General features: G+C 38.2%; 1 protein-coding gene across 4 annotated transcripts in view; it reads left to right on the top strand.

Moving 5' to 3' along the window:
• Nucleotides 1-25,936, top strand: part of TCF12 (transcription factor 12) — a 241,240-nt gene that overhangs the window by 206,754 nt on the left and 8,550 nt on the right. For 2 of the 4 annotated variants that reach the window (XM_080934436.1, XM_080934438.1), the window contains 8 exons: nt 243-307; nt 6,545-6,623; nt 11,617-11,690; nt 12,669-12,740; nt 13,480-13,686; nt 20,341-20,455; nt 20,650-20,812; nt 22,711-22,943. In XM_080934436.1, coding sequence (XP_080790562.1) covers nt 243-307; nt 6,545-6,623; nt 11,617-11,690; nt 12,669-12,740; nt 13,480-13,686; nt 20,341-20,455; nt 20,650-20,812; nt 22,711-22,943 — 1,008 coding nt within the window. The remainder of the gene's footprint in view (nt 1-242; nt 308-6,544; nt 6,624-11,616; nt 11,691-12,668; nt 12,741-13,479; nt 13,687-20,340; nt 20,456-20,649; nt 20,813-22,710; nt 22,944-25,936) is intronic. The other 2 variants (XM_080934437.1, XM_080934439.1) reach the window with 1 other exon arrangement.

Here is a 25,936-nt window from a genome sequence, read left to right as displayed (position 1 = left end):
AGTTTAAATAAAAATAAGAAAAGATAATTAGCCTTTAAGTTTCATTAATCTAAAAACCAATAAGGAACTCATTTTTTTTATTTTTATAGATTGTTAAATACAGCACATAAGGTGTTTCCTGATTCACTGTGATATGTGAGGTTGTAAGCCAGGGTACCCTTGAAGTAATAGGTACATGCTTAAGAGAAAAAGTAGCATTCCTGCTGCTCTCCATGATTTGTTTGTCTATTTGAACCATCCAGGAACCAGAGGGAATGCTGCTGGAAGCTCACAGACGGGTGATGCACTTGGGAAGGCCTTGGCATCTGTAAGTATTGGGTTTACACATTCTACTGAATGGACCCTGTACTAGTGAACTAAGGGTCTTAAATTTTATGAGCAGTAAATGCCACAATTACAACACTTTCAACATTATTACTCATTGAAGAGCTGATTTTTTGTTTATATTGATAAATTAATCATTAATTAATTTATGATAACACCTCCCTGTTCCATACCTACAAAATTTGTATTTGTGGCTTCATTTGAATATGTCTTCATTTGAGTGAAACAAGGAGGAATTTGGGAAAATATGTATTTAAAATGGTTAGTGGCCCACTCAAATAAATCAAGGAGAACCAAGAAAGGAAATCCAGTTGATCAGATATGAAGGAAATGCTTTAATGAAGGCTTTCACAAAATAGGAAATACTCTTTATTTATATTTTAGGGGTTTTTTTATTTTTGCTTTTTTTTTAAAGGGAAAAATAAACAATTAGCTACAACTGGTTCACTCAAAAACCAGGGTGTGGGTCTCAATCATTGAAAGATTTGTGCTAAAATGAATGAAACTGATTCAAAGACATTTTATAATATGGTACAGCTAGTCTTTATCACATCAAAACAGTAGGGACAGTAATTATAATTTATTATATCTGACTCTTAAAATGTTACAATTAATTTGGAATACTAAGGCCAGAAAGGAGAGAAGGGTATTTATTAATTGTCTATAAAGATTCACATCTAATTATTGAAATTCAAATTATGCTTTTTGCGTTGTAAAGTTTTTTTCTTGAGCAGTATCTCTTAGAATTATATTTTGTCTGAAATGCAGTGAACTTTTCTTAAATGTTTGCTGTTGATAGAAAGCAGAACTCTGATATGTGACTGGTAGTGAGCAGCTGTTGAGCTCTTGAAGAAAGAAACCTCTTTATGTATTGTTGAGTAAATAACCCTTTCTGTTAAGTATGAGGGTTTTTTGAGAAATGAAGCCAAGTCAAACTCTTCTACCACATAGCGAAGTCCTGCACACAGTGGAACCCAGTTAATGTTTGTTGGAATTAATCTTGGAACATACATAATAATGATGGTGGTACAAACCCACAGAAATGATCAACTGTGGTCTGAGTACTTTCTAATTGCTTGGCACTACAGTAAGCAATTTCGTGCCCTGTTTTGTTTAATTCTCAAGAAAACCCTGTAAGGTTGCCGTTATCATTCCCACCTTACAGTTGGGGGAACTGAGGTTTGAATGTTAAGTGACTTGGGCTCAAGAGATTAAATAGTTTGCCCTAAGGATCACAGGCTAGTATGGGTAGAGCTTCTATACAATAGAAGCTGCACCACACTTGCCTCAGACTGCCCCTCTCCACTGCTTTGCATGTCTAGGAAGTTGTGCTGTGGGGATTGTCTTAGAGGTGTGCAATATAATTAAAGAGAGTTGGCCCTACCTTTTTTTGTTTTTTGTTTTTTGTTTTTTTTTTTTAATTTCCTGAAGAAAATTTCTTGTGTAGAAAGAATTTTTCTTGGGTATTTGGTTGTCATGCCATGTTCAGCCTGCTCATCTTAGAAGATCCAGTAGCAGATAGTTCATTCACATGTGAACGGGTAGCATTTGACTCTTAATACGAAGCAAATTTTAAAAATAAAACCTCCATTTGGGAGTCATTTTGTTTTTCTGAGGAAAACTTACGTAAAGAAACTGTGGTGTGAGCAGACAGGACTTTGTAATGTTCTCAGTGGTCCTTCAAGCTTCCTTTAGTTACCCTGATATCCTTGATTTTTCTTTGATGTTATAAACAGCCTGCTAGACAAACTAGGATGGTATTTGGAGAAAAAATCCGAATTCACTATGAGTGGAAGTCAGAAAGAAATGTTTAATTTAGCTAGTGGGTGGGCTTTCGTTGTCATGGAAACTCATCTCTGTCATCCTGTGTTGTTACTAAGCAGGAACAGTCAGGTCATTCTATAAATCATGTCTGTCATAGCTGAGAGTGATGTATTCCATCTGCTCCATCACTGCAGACCCTCATGTGCACATTTCCTGTTCCTTCCTTCAGCCGTCCCCTCCTTCTCCAGCATCACTGTTTCTCCAGCTTTCCTTATAGACTCTCATTCTCAATAATGTTTAGTTTTTAAAATGTACTAAAAATCAAAAGCAGTGAGTTATTTGGTGGTTGGAAGAATTAGGAGAAATGAGAGAAAGAGACATAAGGAGAATTACATCTGAGAATCTGGATGCATATCAGAATTTTACGCTAAATATTACAGATGGTTAGAATGTGGTATCTTTAATATAATAATAGTATCTATTTTGATGGGAAAATACTGCTGTTGTCATTAGAAGTTAATTCTAGTTCCCTAGTTGCCTAAGAAGGTCTTTCATGTGTGAAACACCAGAGGGTACAACCTTTGTTCTTCAGTTTAGGTTTTAAAGAACACGCAGAATGCTGCGTGATTAAACATGTAAGGCCAGATAATGCATTTGCAAAGGTTCTTTTATTTTAGGTTTAAGCCTGGATAATTGTGGTCTTAATCTCAGGATAGCAAGAAAGAGAATTGTACAGGAAGGTATTTACACAAAGTCCCCAAAGCCCTGTGGATTGTGCACTAGTTTAGATAATAGACGTGGGTAGATAGAAGGAAAGGAAAAATCTGTGTGTCCCTGAACATTTGCCAGACAATCACCCTTTAAGACTGTGCCCATGGAGAGTTATATGTAGGAAGAAACATCTGGTTTATTTCAGTGCCTAATACCATATCAAAACATTCAGTCTTTAATTTAGAAGAGATCAAACGAGAAGACTGTTTAACTTTGTTGATTATATCAGACTTCTTTGTGATAATTTATGTTTTGATTTCTATGAGCCTGGGGGGGCATTGAGAAGAGAGGGAGAATGTGTGTGTTTTAATCTAGATAGTTAAATGGTCAGTAGTCTCTAACAAAAGAAAGGAAAGTCTAGGGAAGTTGACGTTTAGAAGTAATTCATGAAATAAGTTTCTTTGTTCCTTAAACTCAATAACATTAGCATAATAAAGATTAACTGAAATGTCCAAAAGCTTCAGTGTTTAAAACCTTGGACTCTCAGTTCCTGGGTTGGGCCTGGAGCTCTCCATTGTTTCTTTTTGTCTGAAGCTCTTTTCATTAGCCTCTGGCTTTATTGGCACCCTACTGATTGGAATGGACCATGACTGATAGGAGGAGGAGCCTCATTTGTTGCAGTAAAATGAGGAATATTACCGTTTAAGTCTGGCAGAAGGTGCTGGGAGTTATTCATCATTGGCCATTTAACCATGGGTGCCTGCAGGCTGCATATAAAATGAGCTCTGACTTTGTTCCTGCCCCAAACTCTAAAGCCACTACCACCTCCATTTTAAATGTGACTTTTTTTCTTCTTTAAACACCAATATTGGAGTCCCTTAAGACCAGAAAATAGAGAAAGAAATCTTCATTTAGAATGTTCTTTGCCAAAAATGCTTAGTATTTAGGATTTCTTTTTTGTTGTTGTTTTGTTTTTTGTTGTTGTTTTGTTATTTTAGTATTTAGGATTTCTAAATCATGATTTTTATGAAATAGTGTGATTTGGTTGCTTTGGTAATAGAATGAGCCTGCAGCGATACAGGCTGGAAACAATCTGCCACCAGAAAGGCTTCATGTACAGTGTTGCTGTGCCACTCTTCCTCCCACGTGTGTACGCTCTTTCTGAGAGCAAAAAGTTTAACCTGGTTTTTTCCACACAAAGGAGCTCACGCCAGCATTTGACATACTTAGGGATTGCTTCATTGAAAGGGCAGAGCTGAAGAATTGGCAGTCCACTCATACCCTAGAAAAGCTGTGCCTACCTAAGTGTGAGATACACATAGCCTAAAACATTAACACTAATTCCCAGCAATCACAGAACCTCATGACATAATCGTTTTCAAAATTTATGCCGTCCTGTGGATTTGGAGTGAAGTTTTCTATAGCAAGCTCTTTTCTATAGCAAGCTCTTTCTTGTTTCTGTTTTTTAATCCTTATTACCCAAATACTAAGATAAATTCTATTATTTAAAGAACTTTCTTATTGATGAGTATTATAACAAATTTCACATGCGGTTTATTGGCACATATTAAAATGCTAACACTAGAAAAACAGACAAATGGATCTCCAGGGCTTGGCCAGCCAGCCAGAGAGAATCAGGCCAATGAGAGACCCTGTCTCAAAAATAAGGTGGACAACTCCTGAGGAAAAACAGCCCAGGTTGTCCTCTGGCCTCCACACACATGCTTTAAATCTGTGTATGCATGTGTACTTATCCCAGAAGCTGAGAATTGTGAATATTGGTGTCTACAGAGAGAAGAATGGGGGTCTAAAGAAAAGGGGGAGCACAAGCCAAAATAAGGAACTAGAACAGGAAAGGTGGAGAGGATAGGAAGCAGAATGGTGACCCAAATAAGATGTGGCCTACTCGGCCTGTCCAGGTGAAGTCAGCAGCCAGCGTGAGGCAAACAGAATGTCCTCACCAAGTGTTAAACTGCAGGTGACTAAAGAAGAAAAGGGTGCTTAGGACTCTGGGGAAACCTTTAAATGAAGAGTAGAAGTGTGGAACATAGATGGAGTTCATTCCATTCTAGCACAGTGGTGACCAGGCAAGTCTTTAGAACGGGAGACAGCACAGAGGGGCGCAGGCTGCCGTGAAGTTTCCAAAGCTGCCACAGTCGGTTCTCACGGTGAGGAGTAATGACTAGCAAGGCAGACTGAGCCGGGTGGTTGGTTCTGACTGTCCTCTCATTTACCTGCACCTTCCTCCTCAGTGTTGTATTATATACTTTATGAATGAGCATTGGTTGTTCATAAAAGGTACAACTGACCTCTGAAGATAAGAAACAGTGATTGACAATGGTAAAGCTGTTGAGATATGTTTGTAAAAGTTTTAGTGTCCTTTGAGAGAAAGATTAATTTTTATAATTTGTAATTGTTGGAGCTAAAGCAGACAAGAGACTTTTTAACTTTTTAAAGGACTATTATTATCTTCTTTGGTCAGCCTTTTGGAAAGGAGAACATAACAAACTTTTTCAAAGACACACACACACACTCACACACTCCTCTCCCTTCTCCTCCCTCCCTCCCTTGCTTCCAGACAGGGTTTCTCTATGTAAATTTGGCTTTCTATCCTGGAACTTACTCTGTAGAGCAGACTGGCCTTAAACTCAGAGATCCCCCTGCCTCTGCCTCCTGAGTTTAAAGGAATGTGCCACCGCTGCCCATCTTTTCAAAGACTTCTATTTTAGTTTTGGTTTTGCTTTTTGTTTTAGGTTTTTTTTGAGAGGGGGTGCTGGAGGGGGTAGGATGGTCTGAGACAAGGCTCTCTCTATTGTAGTCTTGGCTGTCCTGAAATTCAGTGTGCAGACCAGGCTGGTCTTGAACTCACAGCGATCACCTGCCTCTGCCTCCCAAGTGCTAAGATTAAAGTTGTGCAGTACCATGCCAGACTTAGAGACCATTTTAATGTATAAAGTCCAGGCTTGTTAGGACATACCTGCAACTCCAGAACTTACAGGCTAGGTCAAAAGGATCACAAAGGATCACAAATTCAAGGTCTATTTGAGCCTATCAGGATCCTGAGTACTAATGTAGACCCTAACTCAAAATACCTAAAACAAAACAACCTAAAAAACCCACCTTTTTTTTTTTTAGTATTTTTGTGACGTTATGGTATTTATATTCTTTAAATATTGTCTACCTTTCAAATATTTTATCTTTATAATAGCTTGTTTTATTTTGAGGTAAAGACTCAACTCGGTGTGAGTAGACGTGGCACTGAATATGGAGTCCAGATTGGCCTGAAAGTTACAATCTCAGATGTGGGGACAACTCTCCATGGCTTGCAGCCTGCTGTTTATCCCACTCTGGCTTTGAACTTGTGATCCTTCTGCCTCTGCCTCCCAAGAATTGATGATTGCAGAGGTGCAGCCATACTCAGCCCCACATCTTGATTTTCTGCTAATATTTAGAAACTTTCCAACCACAATAATTAAAGAATTAGGTATCTTGGAAAGCCCTGTCCTTAAAAACTAAAAATAAATATTTGTGTTATGACTATCACATTTGAAATTATGTAAGTTTTTGTCCTACTTTAAAAACTGAAACTCCTTTGTTCTCTAGTTACGAAACTGTACAGATGAAAAGTATTGTCACTGTGAGCCTTGGGTGGTGTGACCGAGACAATAAAACAGTATCATGAACAGGTTTGTGTTTTTGTCGCTGTCGTATTCTGATGCATATATATTTCTTATTTTCTGGTTAGATTTATTCTCCTGACCACACAAGCAGTAGTTTTCCATCAAACCCATCAACACCAGTGGGATCTCCTTCACCTCTCACAGGTGGGTTTCTCTGTTATTCATAGCATGTGTAAGTCTTCTACTTGGAAATATTTCTGAGTCAACAGAATTTTAATAAAGTTCTATTTAAACTATGAAAAATATTCTGACTGATATAATTTGAAGAAATGTTGAAATATTTGCTCATCTTGAATTACTTATGCATATCTTCCTCTGTTTTTTAATAATCTGAGGTGGGTTCCAATAGCAGTTGTTGTAGCTGGGTGGTGGTGACACATGCCTTTAATCCCAGGCAAAGGCAGGTAGATCTCTGAATTGAAGTCCACTGGTTTCACAGCCAGGGCTATGCTGAGAAACCCTGACACAAAATAAAACAAGCCTTTAAGACTAGTAGTCTTTATTTCACATTTTATATGGAAACTTGTCGTGGAATGATAATGCTGGATGAGCAGCATTAGAGGAGATGCCTAAGTGGGTCACTTTTTTTTCTTTTCCTGATTTTTAGCATTAATTTTGACAAGTTCTAGAACTATCCTATGGGATGAATTTGTTGAGATACTATAATTATAAATGATAATATCTCCTCTAAGGAGTAAGTAAAGTTAGTTATATGAAAATATCTTTGAAACAATAATCTTAAAACTTTACCCATATTTTTCTAAGCAGCATTTGGATGGGTTAGACTTGCTGAAGAAAAATGTTTGTTTTCAAAATGAGATGTTACTAGACAAGTGAATGGAATTACCACATTCCTGCCTTGCCAGTCAGCCTCAGCATCAGCTTGGCTTTCCCAGTTTGGCCACAGTTAGATCTTAGCCTTGTGCTGGGTTTCTTGAAGTCACAGCTTTTGTGTCACTTATGTTAGCCCCGTGTCTCTACTCAGCCACATTCCAGGATGGACACGCTGAGCTTCAGCAGCTGCTTCTGGCTAGTGGCAGGCTCTGCCACTTTTTCAGACATCATGGCTTCAGCTGTCTAGTAAATGCTAAGCAGCTGTTGCCCACATAGGCAAGATGATGAAAGACCCATTGACTTAGAGTTGTTGTGTAACAGAGCTGAAGTTACAGAGAGAATGGTGGAACTTAACCCTGCTCACTATCTTGGCACTGTTTTACCAAAATTCCCAGCATAATTTTTGCCACTGCCTGCTTTTACACTTTGTTATATGACTTGTCTGCCTTTACTGTACTTACTAATCATGGGAGAGGAGCCGAGAGCTCAGCCTCTAAGAAGGCATGAGTGAAACAGAATGGTAAGTCAAGGCTGAGGTCTCCTCCATTGGTAAGTGAGGTTTTATTGATGATACTCTTTTTCCTGTAACTCAGATAACTAATCAAAATGTAGCCTGCTGATTGTATAATGTTGGTGAGCCTCCTTTGAGAGCATTTATAAAGGCACATCTCCTGCTTCTCTGTCTAGTGTGCTTGTCTCTACTTCCCTTGTTTACTTGAATTCTCACACCATGAAAGAGCAGAGACGGGTGGCGGGAAAAGCACTAGGTGATAAAGTCAAAAGAAAAGAAAACAGCAAACCAGAGCTCCTGGCTGTGGAGATTGCTTTGTACCTTTAAGTGGCCTTGATCTGTTATCTGGAATGAGTGGGTCATCCCCAGTTAGCCCTGTTCCCTGTGTCCAGCCAACAGTCAGATTCCCCACAGGAACTGTGAGCATAGACCCACCGGCAGCAGATCCCCACAGGCAGCTTCATGGCTGTCACTCTTGAATAAATCCACTTCATCTTCCTCTAGAACTTTCCAAACCAGAAGCATACATTTTTATGTTTCCAGGTGCTGGGTTTAAAGGCCCATGAGCATTTGTTCTTAAGTGACAAGACGTCCATAGTAGGGTAGCTATAAATCTGCATTTCAGAGTTCCTACTCTGTCTCCTAGCAGATCCTAGCCAGACAGCTTTGAGATACCACAACAGTATACAGTAGAAGGAAAGAGAGACAGAGAGAGACTTTTTTCCCCCTTTGTCTTTTAAGAAATCTTTTCCAGAAGCCTCTCTTATAGACTTAACCTCATGTTTCATTGGCCAGCACTGCATCCACGTCATCTGTGAGAATGCCCAGTGTAAAATACTTGCCTTACTTAAGTTTTCAGTTGATGAGAAAATAAATCCACAGAACTGGCACTGAGCTATGGTCAGGTTAGGGCACAGGTTTCGTGAAGTGAAATTTAATAGGAGGAAAGTAGGTTTTGTGAGTATAAAAGAAAGAGCACAGTACAGATCTGGATATGAGAAACTGTCTGCCCTCCTGCTCATGGGCAGAGAGGGTGACTGGGTGTGTTATGGTAAACTATAAGGATTAGATTCCAGTAGGGTAGGGTAGAGGCCTATGAAGGCTTGATTTTAGGGTAAAGTTACAAAGAGAAACTATTGTTGGCCTAGAGTAAGAGAAATAACTGGAGCCACGAGTTATGCATACCTTTAATCCCAACACTCCGGAGGCAGAAGGCAGGTGGATCTCTATGAGTTCGAGGCCAGCCTGGTCTATGTACCAAGTTCCAAGCCACTGGAAGTACATAGTAAGACATTGTCTCAGAAACAGAGAAAGAACTAATAAATGAACTAAACCCTAGAAATACCCTGAGCTATACAGGAGAGAGTATCCATTCTCTTAGTTTATGAACCAGTTCTACTTCCAAAGCCTTAATGAGAGTAAGAGCAGATCAGCAACACCCCATAAATTTAGATTATTCCCAGAAATAATTCAGCTCTAACCCTGGTCACTACCTAGCTTGCTTCTTTTAAATGTTCAACAAATTTTAACAAGTGAATTCTCTATAGTCCTTCTAATCTACAATCTGTATTATAGAGTGGGTAGTTAGTAAACAAACAACCACAGAACAGTTAAAGAAATTGTTTCCCCACAAAGTGTGTGTCCTCCTTGTGGACATGTCCACCACCAAACATAAAGTGATGTGCTCAGGCAAGGAAGACGGCCTATTCTAAGTCACACCAAGACTTCCAGCTCCTGCCCTTCGTTTTGTCTATTTGCCTGTGTGCAGCAGTTGGCAATTACATGCTAGAGATACCAGTATGATTCTAATTTAACTTCTGTATTTTATCCTTATGCTAATTTTACAAAGAAATGAAGCTATACTCTATGTAGTATCAGATGCATGCTAGCTAACATCATGGTCTGTTTCTAGAATCTGATTTCTACCCCACTCAGGTCTCATCATAGCTAATAAAGCACCAGTGCTCCAAGACTGCCAAGATTCTTATATATTTACCCGGTTTATTATTATTGTTGTTGCATTATGAATCTATATACAAAAGCAGATGGTATTACTGTTCCATCCCAAGAAAGACATTCAGCTTGGCGACATGCTTTCATATCTCTTAAGATCATCTTTATAAGACAGATTAAGATAAAAGTGTTTTTTTGTTTATTTTTGTACCTCATAGTAGGAATCAAAACTAGGGACTTGCACTCTCTAGCCCAGCATTCTATTCTACTACTGAGCTACATTTCCAGCTTCCACTAAATGCCTGTACTCTTAATTTTACCAGATGATGGTGCTAATTTCTGAGCTAGCTCTGTCTTGTATAACTGTACATATCCCAGTTGTGACCAAATATTAGGTTACTAGTATAGTTTTAGAACCTTTGATCATGAAGTGTAGCTCAGATTTTGAAATTCAAAGAGAGATCTATCACTGATTTAGCACTGCTAATATTCTGCTTTAACCTTGAGTTGTAACAGTGGATAGCCCAGTCTGTCAACAATAGCAGCAGCAACAATAGTAACACTAATAATAATGTGGATAGCCCAGTCTATAACAATTATACCAACGACAGAGTAAGTTTAAGCATGTGTAGTTTTTATATATATATATAGTTAAATGGGTGATATTTTAGAGGTAGATATTTGCATGGTTTGTTTATAGCAGTATCTAAAAATAGCTAGGATATATGGTTAATGAGTGATAAAACATTTGAGTCCCTGGCTCAGTTCCAAACATGTACATACAGTCTTCTGGGTACAGATTTCTCATGAATGATGCAATGCATCCCTCTGCACCCTCAACACTAAGCTCATGAAGAACCACAGAAACTGTCTGCTTTTCAAGGCATTTGTGTGCCTACTGACTTCCCTGTCTTCAAACATTTCCGAACACCTGATATGACTGATCTGGCTTCTGTCCCAGACTAATCACATAAGGAGTTGGAGGAAGATTGGGACAAAATGATTGAATTTTTTTTTTTTGTTGTTTTAATAATTTGGGGTCTTTAACTTAAGGTAACCCCACCTAATTTTTTTTAAGCTGGTGCACCCAGTGCATTTTATTTTAGCCTTTAAAACCGCTTCATTTGTACACTATCAAAAGATGCACATGAATATGTGTATAATCTTTAAGTTGAAAAACACTACCTCCTTTGGAAATGTACTTCCGGAAATGTACTTCCCAGAGGAGAAGACAGTTATGTGCATTGTAGCAGCAGTCACAGTAGCATTGCTACTCAGTGGAACCCCAGCCAGAGAATGGTAGCACACATCTTTAATCCCAGCACTTGGGAGGTAGAGGCAGGTGGACCTGTGTTGTGAGTTTCAGGGTACCCAAGGCTACATAGTGAGATCCTGTCTCACATGAAAACAAAAACCAAAAAACAAAAAAAAAACAAAAAAACCCAGTTATGAGATGTGGGTAGTTAAGCAGATTATGGTATAGAGAAACAGATAATATCAATGTCATCAAAGACTGTAAAGCCATACATATTGAGGAAGCAAACATTTTTAAAGAATGCACATTTTCAAAGATGTACTTGTGTGTAGACAAAGTCTATAAAGAATATATAAGCAAGAAACTGTTTTACAGGTTTTTTTCCCTGTTTGCTCAACTTACTAAATTGGCATATTAATAATGAAAAGAATTGTTCGATGTTTTATGCTTATAAGCTGCATATAATATGCTGAAGGGTAAACAAGGTTTTCATTATTTATGATTACTGAATATCTTTACCCTTTCCTTAACATTACTATAACACAGTGTTATTCCAAACATGTGAATACATTTTGGTTTAACAGGTACCAGTCAGTGGCCCAGAGCTGGAGGGCAAGCTCCTTCATCCCCGAGCTATGAAAACTCACTTCACTCCCTGGTAAGAACCTTGCTCATTACAGAACTTTGCTTTATGGCACAGAAGGGTTTGTTGTGGTTGGAAGTGGTTTTGTTTTTGTTGTTGTTACTAAATCTTATATAGCAGAGAAGAAGCAGTAGGTCAGCATTACACACGAATTCTTTGCTAACGCATGGCCTGATTTAGTAGACAATATATCTATCATTTTGGGTGTCCTTATTGCCATTTGCTTTTGGGGATGTTAGATTGATCCAGGCAACTGGAATTAAAGGAGTATGAAAGATTTTTGTTTCTTTGAAAAATATGACTTAATTTTTTTATACTGTCAATGTTTATATGTAAGAGGAAATTTACCCAAAAAAAGACATTGAAAAGTCAAATCCATTATTTCATAATGGTATTTATTATATTTATATTAGACTTTTATGTTAATTTATTATTATTATTATTATTGAAGTATTTCTGATATTTTCTTGTAATAAATATGTACAAATCACACAAGTACAGCATTGCTTGCCAGACAAATAGGACAGTGGAGGAGCCTTCTCAGTTCTAGTATTCCAAGGTAAAGAATTTGTGGTAGAATGTTTACTACTGTTGCTTTGGTGTGTTTACATTTGTAACCCAGAATCACAAAATATAATAAAAATAAACATGAGTGTGATCTGGTGAGATTCTAAATCACATTGTTCAGTAATTCTGTGTTCCAACAAGAAACACTTTTTTTTTCTGTGCCTAATGAAATATTTTAAGTGAGGGAAAGTTGTTTTCTCACATATTTTGCAAGCAAGCCCAAGCAGTGTGTCCTGTTTAGATGCTAATCTCATGAGTCCCTATTAAATCTCAACCTTTTCAGAACTCAGTACAAGTAGATTTTGCAGATGTCCACATTAACTTTACTAACAGGTTATGCCAACAAGCACATCAGCTATTTCCTCATCTCTGTTGGAGTTAATCTTAACCTGTGCTTTGCCTCCTGTTCTGTCTTGACTTTGCCAGAAAAATCGAGTTGAGCAGCAACTTCACGAGCATTTGCAAGATGCAATGTCCTTCTTAAAGGATGTCTGTGAGGTACTATTTCATTTAGATGGTGCCTTTTTGTGTGTTTAAATTACTTATACGACCCTTATTCATTTAAAATTATCAAGCTGTACAGACTCCAGCGTCATTTTAAAAAATCCAACAGTGAGCATTATAGCTCTTGTAGCAGTGTGTAGAAGTAGACTTTTGTCTTGTTTACAGTGACTTCCTTTTAGAGCTATACTGGCATGTGCTTTTGGTTTTCAAAATTCTAATGTGTTTGTGTATAAAGCATGTGTGGCCCATGGGTAGTGGATGTCTTTCCTTCAGTTTTGTTAAAGAGCTTACCTATATGTATACACTATCAAAGATAGGTGTGTTCTACTCACTTGAAACTCAAATAGATTTTAGTGCCTTTCCTAAAATTGACATCTTTCCCAGACCATTGTACAGTTTCTCCCTTTCTATCAGCTATAATTGAGTATTGACATGGTACACTTTGTGTATTATAGAAGCTAAAAGAAATAACCTCATGATAGATTGGTAAATTCATCTCATAAAGCAGTGACTTGTATCTGCAGCTTTGAAAATTCATCATAGTCCGCAGAGAGCTGCCTTTTTTGTTGTTGATTTGAAGTTCAGGTAGTTGGTTTTGAAACTAATTGATACTTCATTGCACTTGCTGCCTTCCATATATTCCTGAATAGAAGATGTAAAATTGTAAATTGAGTAGATACACTGCTGGTAACTCCTCCCTTCCCCCCTCCCATGTTGTTTTCAATCCTTACAGCAGTCTCGAATGGAAGACCGTTTAGACAGGCTGGATGATGCTATCCATGTGCTACGGAATCATGCAGTTGGACCTTCTACCAGTCTGCCTACTAGCCACAGTGATATACACAGTTTATTGGGACCATCCCATAATGCACCAATTGGGAACCTCAATTCAAACTATGGAGGATCAAGCCTTGTTACAAACAGTCGATCAGCTTCAATGGTAAATCATAGTCATTTTATATGTGTTTTATAATCCCTGTTACCCTAATTTTATTTTTCATGACATTTTGGAGAAAAGAGTTGGGGAGGGTGGCATCTCTCTTGAAAGGAAAGTTAAAAGGAACCTTTTAAGTTTTCCTTTATTGTCTTCAGTAAGGCTTCTGTTTGGCCTGTAAAATTCTGCTGTTGGCACATAGAAATAGAAGAAACTTTGTACAGAGATCTGTTAGCTTCGGCCAGGTCTTTTTTTCTGATACGCAATCATTGGAGTGGCAGTGCATGCCTTGGACAATGAATAAGAAGGGTGGCTAGCATGGTGAGCAAAGTAAGACGGAGTTGTTGTAAAGGCCCATCTAGCTGGGACCATGTCACAGGCCTGTCATCTCAGCCATTCCAGAGGCTCATCCAGGAGAAAAGCAAGTTCAAGGCCAGTGTGGGAAATTTAGTGAGACCCTATTTCAAAGTAAAAAGGAGGTTGGAGATGGGCTCAATGGTAAAGCACTTCTGTAGCATGTATGAGGCCCTAGGTTCAGTCTTCAGCACCACAGTTTAGAAAAACAAAAAATAAAACCTAGTCTAGTAAGGAATTTTCTTAATTCAGAAAAATTTTCTAGACTAGAAAAGCTGGTTGTTACTATCTGGAATTTAACTTCAGTTGCAGAAAGTTTTAAGGTGAAACTTAATTTGTACAGGTACAAATTTAGCCTCTTTCCCAAATAAAGGGGGGAAAACTGGTATAAGGGAGCAACTACAGTGATTGTTAGGTAACAAAGAAAGGAAACTATTTTAGATTAATCCACTTAGAATAAAATAATTTTTTTAAAAACATGATAATTCTTTAGAAAAGAAAAAGAATAGACTTCAAAAGTCATATACATAAAAAAATTCCATGTTGAATGTTTTGCATTATTTTTTTAATCCAAATTATTTTTAAAGGTTCATTTTGAGCCTGCTGTATAAGTAATACCGTGTGTTTGCATGTTTGTTGCATGGTTTTCAAAGTTCACCGCATGCTACAAAATATTTTTTCTGTGAAACAGATTTTGAGCTGTGTGATCAAGGCTAGAACTTGGGTATCACCACAGTGTTTGCGTGCTACAGTGCTGAGAGCCTGGTTTCTGTAGAGCAGTATTGGCTCTGGGTTGCCACATTTTCGTGTCATGTATATTCATTTTAGGCCTCCACATAAAGCAGCCAACAGCTACCTGGTTTCTGATCTCAGCATTTCCACCTTGGGCCTTAGCAGTTAGGGGTGTTGTTTTCTGTTTTGTTTTATTATTGTTTTGTCTTGGGTGTCAGGATATATTGGATTCTTAAACACCTTCTAAATTCATTTTTGCTTATAAACTAATATAAAAAACATTTGTGAATTATTAAACATGGATATGAATTGTTATCACCATAACTATTAGAAAAATTTTAGTCTGGCTAGGCTTGGTGGGGGCACATGTCTTTAATCCTGCCACTGCGGTAGAGGCAGGTAGATCTCTTAAGTTCAAGGCTAGCTACTGCTACATAAAGACATCTTGTCTCAAAAAGGAAATGAAAAAATGTTAATGATACAACAAAACTAGTGACATGGCACTTTACAGCTGCAGGAATAGAAACTAACCAGACTATTAAGAAGTTGCTGATATGTTACAGAGTGACTTGAAAATCACATTTTAAATCTCAGGCTGGCCTTATTGACAGCATTTGCAATGTGCATTTCTCCCCTCATAAACATTTTCTTATCTTCTTGCTGTTAATAAAACACTTTGTAGCCCCTGCTGGACTCCCAAAAGTCTGCCTGTATCTGCTTCCCAATGCAGAGATATTCTGATGAGGAAAAGCCTACATTCTACAAAGAGAGATCTTCTAAAGAGTCCTGTTAATCTGGCTCTTTGAGAACACCATCCAGGCCATGACAGTTAAGCCCCGAGCTGTTGCTCAGTGTGTATCAAGATTTTGTCAGTTCTTACTATCTTTAGAAGGCACAGGACTGCTAAGTAAATTGCCACACAGTGTCTAACTTCTCTACATTATATGCAGTCAGCAGTACTTTAGTTGTAGAGCTCATACATTGCTACAAGGCTTATTATATTCGGAAAGTATCTGACACAGTCTGAACCCCTCAGTGAGCGAGTGCTCATCTCTTGCCCCCAAGGCCAGCTTGTTAGCTGTGAGTCTGAGTGAAGACCGAGGATGAAATAGGCTGGTGATCACAGGACAACAGACTTGCTCATGTGCTCAGGACCCACCTTGTTCACAAAAGATGTTTGATTTGTTTATGTTTGTGTCTGTTTCATTCAGCTTCAAGAGTCTCTTTTGTCCTTCATGACCATATATTCTAATTGTGAAAAGAAAAACTGGTTTTAGGTACTAAAACTACTTTTCATACCTTTTCTTTAACATTAGTTAATATTTGTGTTTGACGCCTAAAAATAGTTGTAAAATGACCACAGAAGTAATTAGTTTATTATAGGATTTATAAAATAATCTTTCTTAAAAACATTTCATTTTTATTACTCCATTTATAACTTAGAGTAGTTATCCTGATAGACACAAGTATCTTCAGAAACTCAGCAGACATGTAAATACTGCAGTGGGTTTATTCTAAGAACATTACTGTCGGTTTAAATATAATACTGCTTTCTTTTCTTCCGTTCATTCTTACATTCACTGTGAGGGAAAGAAAGGAGTGTAGCTATCTTTGCATGCTATATAATCTGTCACACTACTTAACTCTGTGGTAAGAATAGGGATTAAGTCTAGGGCACGCTTGATTGAAAGCTCCAATATGGAGCTCCCCGCATCTCTACAGCAACTCAGTTCTGACACTGCGAAATAAAGCAGCCTTCGATAATATGTGGGGCGAAAAAATGACACAACTAATTTCTAGTATTATTACAGAAATAGGTTCTTTATTTAAAACAAAAACAATTTATCCACGGGCCTACTGTGTCAGTTCCTTACTTTGATCATAAATTGATGTATCAGTATATAAAATAGGGGTTGGCATGGTTTTGTTTGGGGGTTTGGGTTTTCTTTTTTATTGTTTGTTTTCCTTTTTCTTAATCTTATTCCCCCTCTCTGAGACAAAGCCTCAAAGATTGAGGTCATTGTGTTTACCATTGAATCTTGATGCCATTCCTAAAAATTACTGAGATTAACAAGGTGCCACCGAGGCATCTGTCCCCAGACGGTGTAATCCTGAAGAACCAAGTTCAATTCCCTGTGTCCACATTAAAAACGAAAGGAGAGAACGGATTTAACAAATTGTCCTCTGACCTCCAAATATGTACAGCGTGTGCAGTGATAGGAAACGACATTTTAATTCTTAAAAGGAGTTCTTACCATGGGTCTCTTACTTTCATTATTACAAGACCTTTGGAAATTTAATACACACATTTTTCTTAATTATTTTTTGATATCCCTTGAGGTTTTTGATGTCAAGGAATGGAATGATATTTTATTGTTAGTTGTCTTGGCCTTTTGTCAACTAAAATAAAATAAAAATCTTTGTGTAGAGCAAGTTGACTGCACATATTTGCACATTCATTTTGTTTATGTATAAAAGCCAAAGGACAACCTTGGGGTCAGTTAGTTAGTTGGTTTTGGATTTTCAAGACAGAGTTTTTCTATATAGCCTTGACTGCCCTAGAACTTACTCTGTGGACCAGGCTGGCCTGGAACTCAAGAGATTCACCTGTCTCTGCCTCCCAAGTGCTGGGATTCAGTAGTGCACCACCATTCGTGGCTTTCTTAATCACTACCTTTTGTTTGAGGCAGGGTCTTCCATCAGTGAAACTTACCATATAGGTCTCTGTCAGTCAGGTTATGTGTATGTGTTGCCACAACCAGCTTCCTGTGTGTGTTCTAGGTATCTGACCTCACATTTGCAAGGCCAAGTGAGCGATCCTTTCAGCCCTCCTAACTTTCAATATTCTTTATTTTCTTTTGAGCAGGAATTAATTCTAGTATGGGGTTCCATACTATAGAAATTATGTGTCTGGGTTTCAACTGAATAAAAGAATCATACTTATAACTACCCCCAATGTTCATTTTTTTCCCTAAATGGAAACCTCTTAATTTTTTGTTTTCATTGAGTTCACTTTTAACTAATTTTTAAGAGTTTCGATAATATTTTTAAATGTAAAATACTTTGAATTTTTAAAAATAATAATAGAGGTTATATACTTAAGGAAATAAATAAGGAGTGAGGAAACAACAAATAATTAAGCCAGGAGAATATTTTTAAACTGCATATATAAAAATCTTTAATCAGCCTATATATTAATAACAGATCAATTAAAACAGTAATCAACAAACAGTACAAATGAACAGTTTATTAGAACCAGAGAACTTTATGTTAAGAAGGTTGAAGTCTGTTCTCTAACTCATCAACTAATTAAACATTTTCTATTATGAGTACTAAAGTCATTGGCCAGATTAAATGAAGTTTCTTCTAAGTTATTCCATAGAAGTCAGACAGTAAACAGATTGTGAAGGTTCCTTGTGCAAGCCAAAGTCATTTAGTGGATTGGATCTTTTCTTCTGAAATGAGGTTCTTATAGAAATTGAAATTTAGAACATAGCAGGCCTACAGGTTTGCCTTCCTGCTATTCTTCCAACAGTAGCAGCCTGTCAGCTGTATGCTAACAAGTTGAACAATTAAAATAGTCCTATCTGCCTGGCCCACAGGCTCTGGGTGCAGACAAAGAACTGTTTATACACCTGTTGTTCATGTAGACAGCCATGGCAATGTGAAGCCACAGATTAAAGGAAGGATGTGGGAGCCAGGGTGGGCAAGGGTTAAAGAAGACTATAAAAGCTGTGGAAGTCAAATTCTTCAGAAAATATATGAGGGCCATTTGCAAAGGGAATCAAGTTACCTAGAAAAGGTTTCTGCTGGCTGCATTAACATGAGAAATGCCTCACGTCAAGTGTCTACTAGTCTGAGTCCATTTTTAAAAGGTTTATATTTTTATTACATATGCCAATTGAATTTTTTTTTTTTTTGGAGGCCAGTAATGTGAGTTCCTGTAAGAAAATAACTTTGGATTGTTCCATTGAGGCAAAAATACTGGCTAGCATTTACATTACAATTCCTTCCTTATTTTCCTTAAAGAAAGGAAATGACCCTTTGCCCACGGAGTCTTCTCTCTGGAAGAGGGTCAATAGAATATGCTTTTATTATTTAAGTTGCAAAAAGGCTTTTTGTTGTTTTAATGGTGCTATTAAAATAAGAGGAAATGGGAAATCCGCAGATACTTTGTCTCTGAACAGAATTCAGCAGTTACTGCCCATCCTGGGTTTCTCTTGTGTAATTCAAAGTAAATATTTGCCTACTTTAAAGTTTATAAGTCCATTTCTTTTGTTTTCGTTATAGTTTAGAATGTTAGTTATAAGCAGAAATTATCAGGGCTGAAGAAATCAATGTATGATGAAGTGTACATGTAGGGGGAGGGGTAGTGCAGTTTTGACCCTCCAAAGGGAGTAGTGACAGTAATTCTCAGCGGTGACTCATCCTCAGGCAATTTTGATAGTAACTTTGTAGAACATTAAAGATAAGGATAAAGATAAAGAAAAGAATTTCATTAGAAGTATGGTGGATGTCTACCTAATATATTCTAATCAGACCATTGCCAAATGGCACAATAGCCTGAAACTCTGCCTTAGGTTCTTTTATTTAGCTTATAGGAAAACAGCAGATAAACCCACACAAAGATACATATTAGGGTAAAATCCAGTCATAAAAGATAAAAGCTACACTAATTACTTGAGGTATTCGATGCTTAATAACTTGTTAAGGTTGAAGAATCTGTTGGGAAACAGTAGTTCTAAATAATCCAGGCAGTAAACTATTTAACTAAAGCTTAATATTCTGACTAGTCTGCTACTGTTCTAGGAAGAAGCTTTATTTGTAACATGTTTCTCTTAAAATAGTGCAGTATCTAATGGTTGGTGTTTGGGTCAGCTACAGCTTGGGTTAAGTTTGTTTGAAGCTTAAGGATAGATTATGGGGATTTCATTGTCCAGGGATGCAAAGCCTTCATTTTGCTTTAGGCTTGCATTGCAGGAAGAAGGAAGGAAAAACAAGCTGCTGTATATGTGGGAAGATTCAGTTAGATGAATACCATTAGTGCCTTCAGTGCAGGGCTATTTTACTCAGCACCTGAGCCGGTATGCACAGTAGGTTTCCAAGGCTCTCTAATGCTGAGGCTTGTATATTATTTCTAATAGCTTGTTTGAAGCCGTATGGTGGTATAGTAGCTAGAATGCAGAATTCACTGGCAGCCCTTTTGTCTTTTCCTAACTACACTGTATGGAATACAAAATTTGAAACTTATTTTTTTGATTCAAATATTTTACTACTATCAAGTATTTTGAAATGTTCACTGAAATTCAGAAAAAGTAATACCCAAAAATAGTTGTTGAATTCAGATTATATTCTCTATGAATTCATGTATAAGACTTACACAAAGACAAATGAAGTAGTGCATGCCTATAATCCTGCTATTCAGAAGTAATCCTAGCTATTCAGAAGACTGAGGCAGGAGAGTCACTTGAATTAAGGATTTCAAGATCAGACTGTCGCCTGGTCTATCACAATAAAATAAAATAAAATAGAAATTGCCCACTGTTGATTTCTTTCTGATCATTTTCACTTTAGGTCGGAACTCATCGGGAAGATTCGGTCAGTCTCAATGGCAATCATTCGGTCCTGTCAAGTACTGTTGCTGCCTCAAACACAGAACTGAACCATAAAGCACCAGAAAGTTTTAGAGGTGACTGTCTTGTCATTTTTGACCACGAGTTTGTGACACGTTTTTTCTGGTCTACATATTGGACTTTCTCTTGACTCCAGAAGGTTTCATACAGCATAACCCTGAGGGTATCTGCCCTCTAGAAAGCTTGGAATCATCCTCATTAAAACATGACTCTAGTCTTACGTTTTATGTTTCCTTTGTCTCTTTGGTAGGTGGCGTACAAAATCAGTCTGGAAGTGTTGTTCCAACAGAAATCAAGACTGAAAACAAAGAAAAAGATGAAAACCTTCATGAACCTCCTTCATCAGATGATATGAAATCAGATGATGAATCCTCCCAGAAAGACATCAAGGTCTCATCCCGAGGCAGAACAAGGTATATGTTAGTGTCCAGTCCTTAGAGCTCATGTGTTTTCCCAGAAGAAAAAAGGCTTAAGACATGAGTTAGTAATAACCAGCTACATTCTAGGTGCCAGACTGTGCAGGCTTGTTCGTTTGTTTTAATCTATATCTATCCATTTCATCTTCGCACCTCTTTGTGTTTTCATCTAAAAAAGAACTGCCTATTGTTTCTCAGTTGCTCATAGTTTATAAAAAAGACAATGACAGGTTAAACTGTTGTTGTATGCCCACCAATAATATTTGATCTGTTAAAGAACTAAGTATATGGCAAAATCTAGAGTGATCCATGCAAGCACCAGCCTGTTGCTTATTATGTGCTACTAGAAACCACCAAATGCATTGGTTTCGTGTTATCTATGGCTGGGTTTGCTGTACATTGGAAGATTTGAGTCATTGCCACTGGTACCATCTGTCTCACAGAACAGGAAATAGTTACCTTTTGGTCCTTCATAGAGATTTGCTGTTCTCTGATTTCAGCAGTAATTTGAGAAAAATATAAAAGAGAAAGTGTTCCAGATAAAGTGATACTCTTAAGAAAAGTTTTCTAGAAATTGAACTTGATTTTCTTCCAATCCTAAATGTGGACCCATTAATACATTAGTTTCTAATAATTTGTGTATCTTTCTTCAGATTTTTTTGTTTTAGTTTTACATTAAAGTTAAGTGATTTTGTTTGTGCACACATGTCTGTATTATTGTTTTTCAAACAATGTAACTAGGCTGTTCTCGAACTCGTGATCCTCCTGCCTCAGTCTTCCAAGTGCTGGGATTACAGACATGATCCGCCAAACCCAGCTTGACTTAAATGTATTTTCAGTGCATCCTATTTTATGGTATGTGAGTCATTTATCAACGATTTATTTATCACATACAGCTATTGATATTTAAACTACCAATTTTGTGTGCTAGGTGAGAATGCAGAGGAGACTGCAACGACAGAGCAGACAGAAGCTACCCGTGACCTTTCTTCCGTTTACACACCTAACAAAGAGCTTCTTTGCCTCTGACATTCTCATAGCTTTCAAAGCCTTAAGTGTCTCTCTTGAGAAAAGTGAATCTAGGCAGTCCTGTGGTTTTAGTATGCATCTTACTCACATGAAGAACGTAAATGAGAAAGTAAATTCAGTCAGGGAATTCTGAGACCACGTTTGGGCAACCTAACTCATGGTTTTATTCTGAGAAATTTTTAACAGATAATTTGCATCCCTCTGTATGTCCATTAGAATCAACAGACTTTCCAGAGCATAGATACTTAGAGTTTTGTGGGCTAGAGTGCCTTTCACAGCTGCTCAGTCTTACTGATGTACCAATAGCTAGAGATAATGATAAGCCAGGCTGTACTTCAAAGGGTGTTTTTATTCCAATTTGCCCAGGTTTTTTGTTTTGTTTTGTTTTGTTTTGTTTTCATCATCATAGTTACTTATGTTTTGAGACCCTTTGTCTCTCGTCTTCTGTCCTTTGTGCAGTAGGTCAGTGGGGAACCTGCTAATGCTCTTCTCAATCTATAGATTAAGGGTAGAACTTGAAAGTATGTGTTGAACTAGTTAGTTCTGGTAATGCTGATCATTGAATCCGGTCTGAATAACAAGGTAGTAGAATTTAGTTTTGTTTCTTATTTACAAATAATTTGCTTTCTCGGTGAGGCCTTATGCTAAAATGTGTGATGAAAATGTATTAAAATACATGAGTACAGCTTAACTAAATGACTATTCAGGTATATTGAAGAAAGGAAAGGAATATCAGTTACATTAAGTACAGCTGTTGCTCCTTTCTAGTAGGGATTATAATTTCCATTCTACCGTTATAATTTTTAATTTGCACAATCAGCATATCGACAGGGAAGCTCATAAACACTGTTGCTGCTCTTTTCTAGCAGTACCAACGAAGATGAGGATCTGAATCCAGAACAGAAAATCGAAAGAGAAAAGGAAAGGCGGATGGCTAACAATGCCAGAGAGCGCCTGCGTGTGCGGGATATTAATGAGGCATTCAAGGAGCTTGGCCGAATGTGTCAGCTTCATTTGAAGAGTGAAAAACCTCAGACGAAACTTCTCATTCTCCATCAGGCCGTGGCAGTTATCCTTAGTCTAGAACAGCAAGTCAGAGGTAAGTCAAAGTCAGTGCATCAGAGACATGCAAACATTTAACTGCTTAGCTTAGGCAAGTCATGTGACAGCTCTCTGAACACCTCTGTGCCGTCAGGATTCAAGTCTCCCTGTAGTTTTGAGACTCAGTATCTACAGACTGAGAGCTCTCCACAAACTTATAGAGGTTCTAGGAAATGTGGCAAAGACCAAACAGCATTAACCTACTGGCAGCTTGTGACCTCAACTGTCTAGACTTGCCCTCCTCGCTGCACTGCCGTATTCGCTCCTTCTCAACACTAAGTGATTTGAAAGCGCTTACACTGTTGACCAAGGCAACAATCTAGTTTACTATGTCATAAAGTCTGATGGGATCCTGAAAATCTTTAAACTTCATTTGTTTAGTATGCATTTGTCACAGTACCTCATCTGTGTTGGGCAGTTATCAAATAGTGGAGATTTCTGCCCATGAGCTTCCACTTTCTATCTGTTTTCAACAGTCCTCTAAATGTTTTACCTGCAACGTTTTTGCAAGGAATGTGGCTTTGGGCCACAAGTCTCTATGCTTGTGAACAACTCTCTCCCATTTGTGTTAGATTATCTAAATGTATTGGGTAGACAAACAGAGCACAGTAGGCAAGTACTCGACAGCTGCACAATTACCAGTAGCTAAAAATTCATTTCTGTGTATGTCTAATATGTTTGATGCATAGTCATCCTGCTCCTAAAGTCAGGTGTGTTTTCATCCTGTTCAAAACTCTAGAAGTGACAGATAAAACTGTTCATAAGACAGATCTTACAGACGGCAGCCTCCTCTGAGACACAGAGGCTGGTTGCTGCCCACCTGACCGGAGCAGGAGCATTGTCCTTCCTTCACCAACCATTCTCAGGTCATGCACACACACCCTTCTGGAGCTGTGTCTAAATGAACACATGGCCCCACTCTGAAGGCAACAGGGCACCTGTGAGGAAGTCCTGGGTGTGTTCTCTTCAGCTCATCTGTAACATTTGACTCTGCAGCAGTCCTCTGCAGACACAGAGCAGGAAAACCAAGCCTGAAAGGATGTCCAGGCTTGTCCAGCTACTTACCAAACTACCTCATAACTATCATGTTATGAATATAGTTCTGACTTTTTCACGTGTTAGGAGCTGTCTAAATCTAAGGAGCTCTTTACTAAGTAAAGATGAGTTAACTAGTTAGAGATACACTGAACTCCAACTGTCCAAAGGATTGCTTTAATCCGAGGAAGACCTTTTCTTCAATTTTCAGACTAATCAGCCTGAAGTCCAAAGCCTTTATCTGTTTTTTCTCTAATAATTGTTGATTTACCCACTTTATAGCCTGATCAAAGCCCCCCTCCCTCCTTTCCTCCCAGGCCCAACCTTACACCCTTCTTCCCGTTCCCCTTCCCCTTCTCCTCAGAGAAGGAGAGACCTTCCATGGGTACCCACCCACCCTGGTACATCAAGTCACAGTCGGACTAAGCTCATCCTCTTCCACTGAGGCCAGACAAGGCAGCCCAGCTATATAGGAAAGGGACCCAAAGGCCTACAACAGAGTCATACAGCCCCCTTTCCAATTGTTAGGGGACCTACTTGAAGAACAAGCTGTACATCTGCTACATATATGTGTGAGGGCCAGCTCCAGCTCATGCACATTCATTGTTTGATGGTTCAGTCTCTGAGCCCTCACGGGCCCAGGTTAGTTTACTTTGTAGGTCTTCTTATGGTGTGCTTGACCACTCCATCTCCCTCATTCCTTCCCTCCACTCTTCCACAAGACTGCTGAGTTCCACCTCATTTATCTGTTTCCATCAGCTGGTGGATGAAACCTCTCAGAGGACCGTTATGCTAGGCTCCTGTCTACAAACATAGCAAAATATCAATAAAGTCAGGGGCTGACAGAGCCTTTATCTTACAAAAAATTCAGACGCCCTCAGCCCCATATCTCATCAGCTCCTGTGCCTAATACTTGGCAGTGTCTTTAAGCTTGGTGTAGTTATCTTTGCCTAGACTGTATCTGCAGCAGTTGGGACATTTGATAATATGTTCATTTAGGAAGGCTCGGTACACTGCAGTCCTGAGCCAGCAGTTTCTGTAATGACACACTTTTGTTTACCTGACTTAGTATCTGACCAACCCCAACCTGGAGCCTCCTAAGTTGGCAGCAGTCCTAAGGCTAGCAGTCATCCTGGGGTTCTCCCAGATCATTTTCTGTGCTTTCTTATTCATTGTAGAAAACCCCATCTGATCTCTCCATTGCCATTTAAGCATTTCCACTGTCACGGTGATGCTCGTTTCTGTTCCTAGTAAATGTCATTGTGGTCCTCAGGTTTGCATTCTCATCTTGTAACTTCAGTAAGTTATCAAACAATAAGAGTGGTGGAAAATGGAGAATGATGGTGGTTCTTAGGTCTGGCTGGTACTATAATCATTTGAGGTCTTCTTCCAAACATGTATCCAGACCCCAACCCCAGGATATTAGTTTGCAAGGCAGATCAAACATGGCAAATGGAGTGTGTGTGTACTGATAATGCTCTACTCTTTCTGTTGTCCATTAAAATGAATTAAAATGGCATTAATGCAACAGGACAAAAGAACAAAAAAAGGCACAGGGTGGGAAGTAAGTACAGTAGTGGTAACTGACAAGCTTATTTCTAAAGCTCACACAATATGTGTCTCAAGATTAGGATTTAATATTATTCTAAAAAGAATGGCTTAAAGGTGCCCTGACAGTAGATAGAACCAGCAGGATAGCTTAACAGTTAAAAACAAGAGCTACTAAGCCTGACACACCTGTATGCACATATACAGGAAATAAATATTATTTAAGACCTGAGGATAAAGACCATCATCACGAGAGTTCAGCACGCTCGGGTTTAAAAGATTATTCTAAAGCTTCTAGGGACAAGATTTAAATCATCTAGTGACAAAGAAACAAGATCCCAGTGCTATCAGTTTGGGACAGTTCTAGATTCTTGAGACAGTTGAGGAATGCCTTCTCACAACCTTGCC

This window comes from Micromys minutus, assembly GCF_963924665.1.
Source record: "Micromys minutus genome assembly, chromosome: 21".
In the NCBI taxonomy this organism is placed as follows: Eukaryota; Metazoa; Chordata; class Mammalia; order Rodentia; family Muridae; genus Micromys; species Micromys minutus.
Note: the sequence above shows the minus strand (reverse complement) of the source record. Positions and strands in the feature narration are given on the sequence as shown.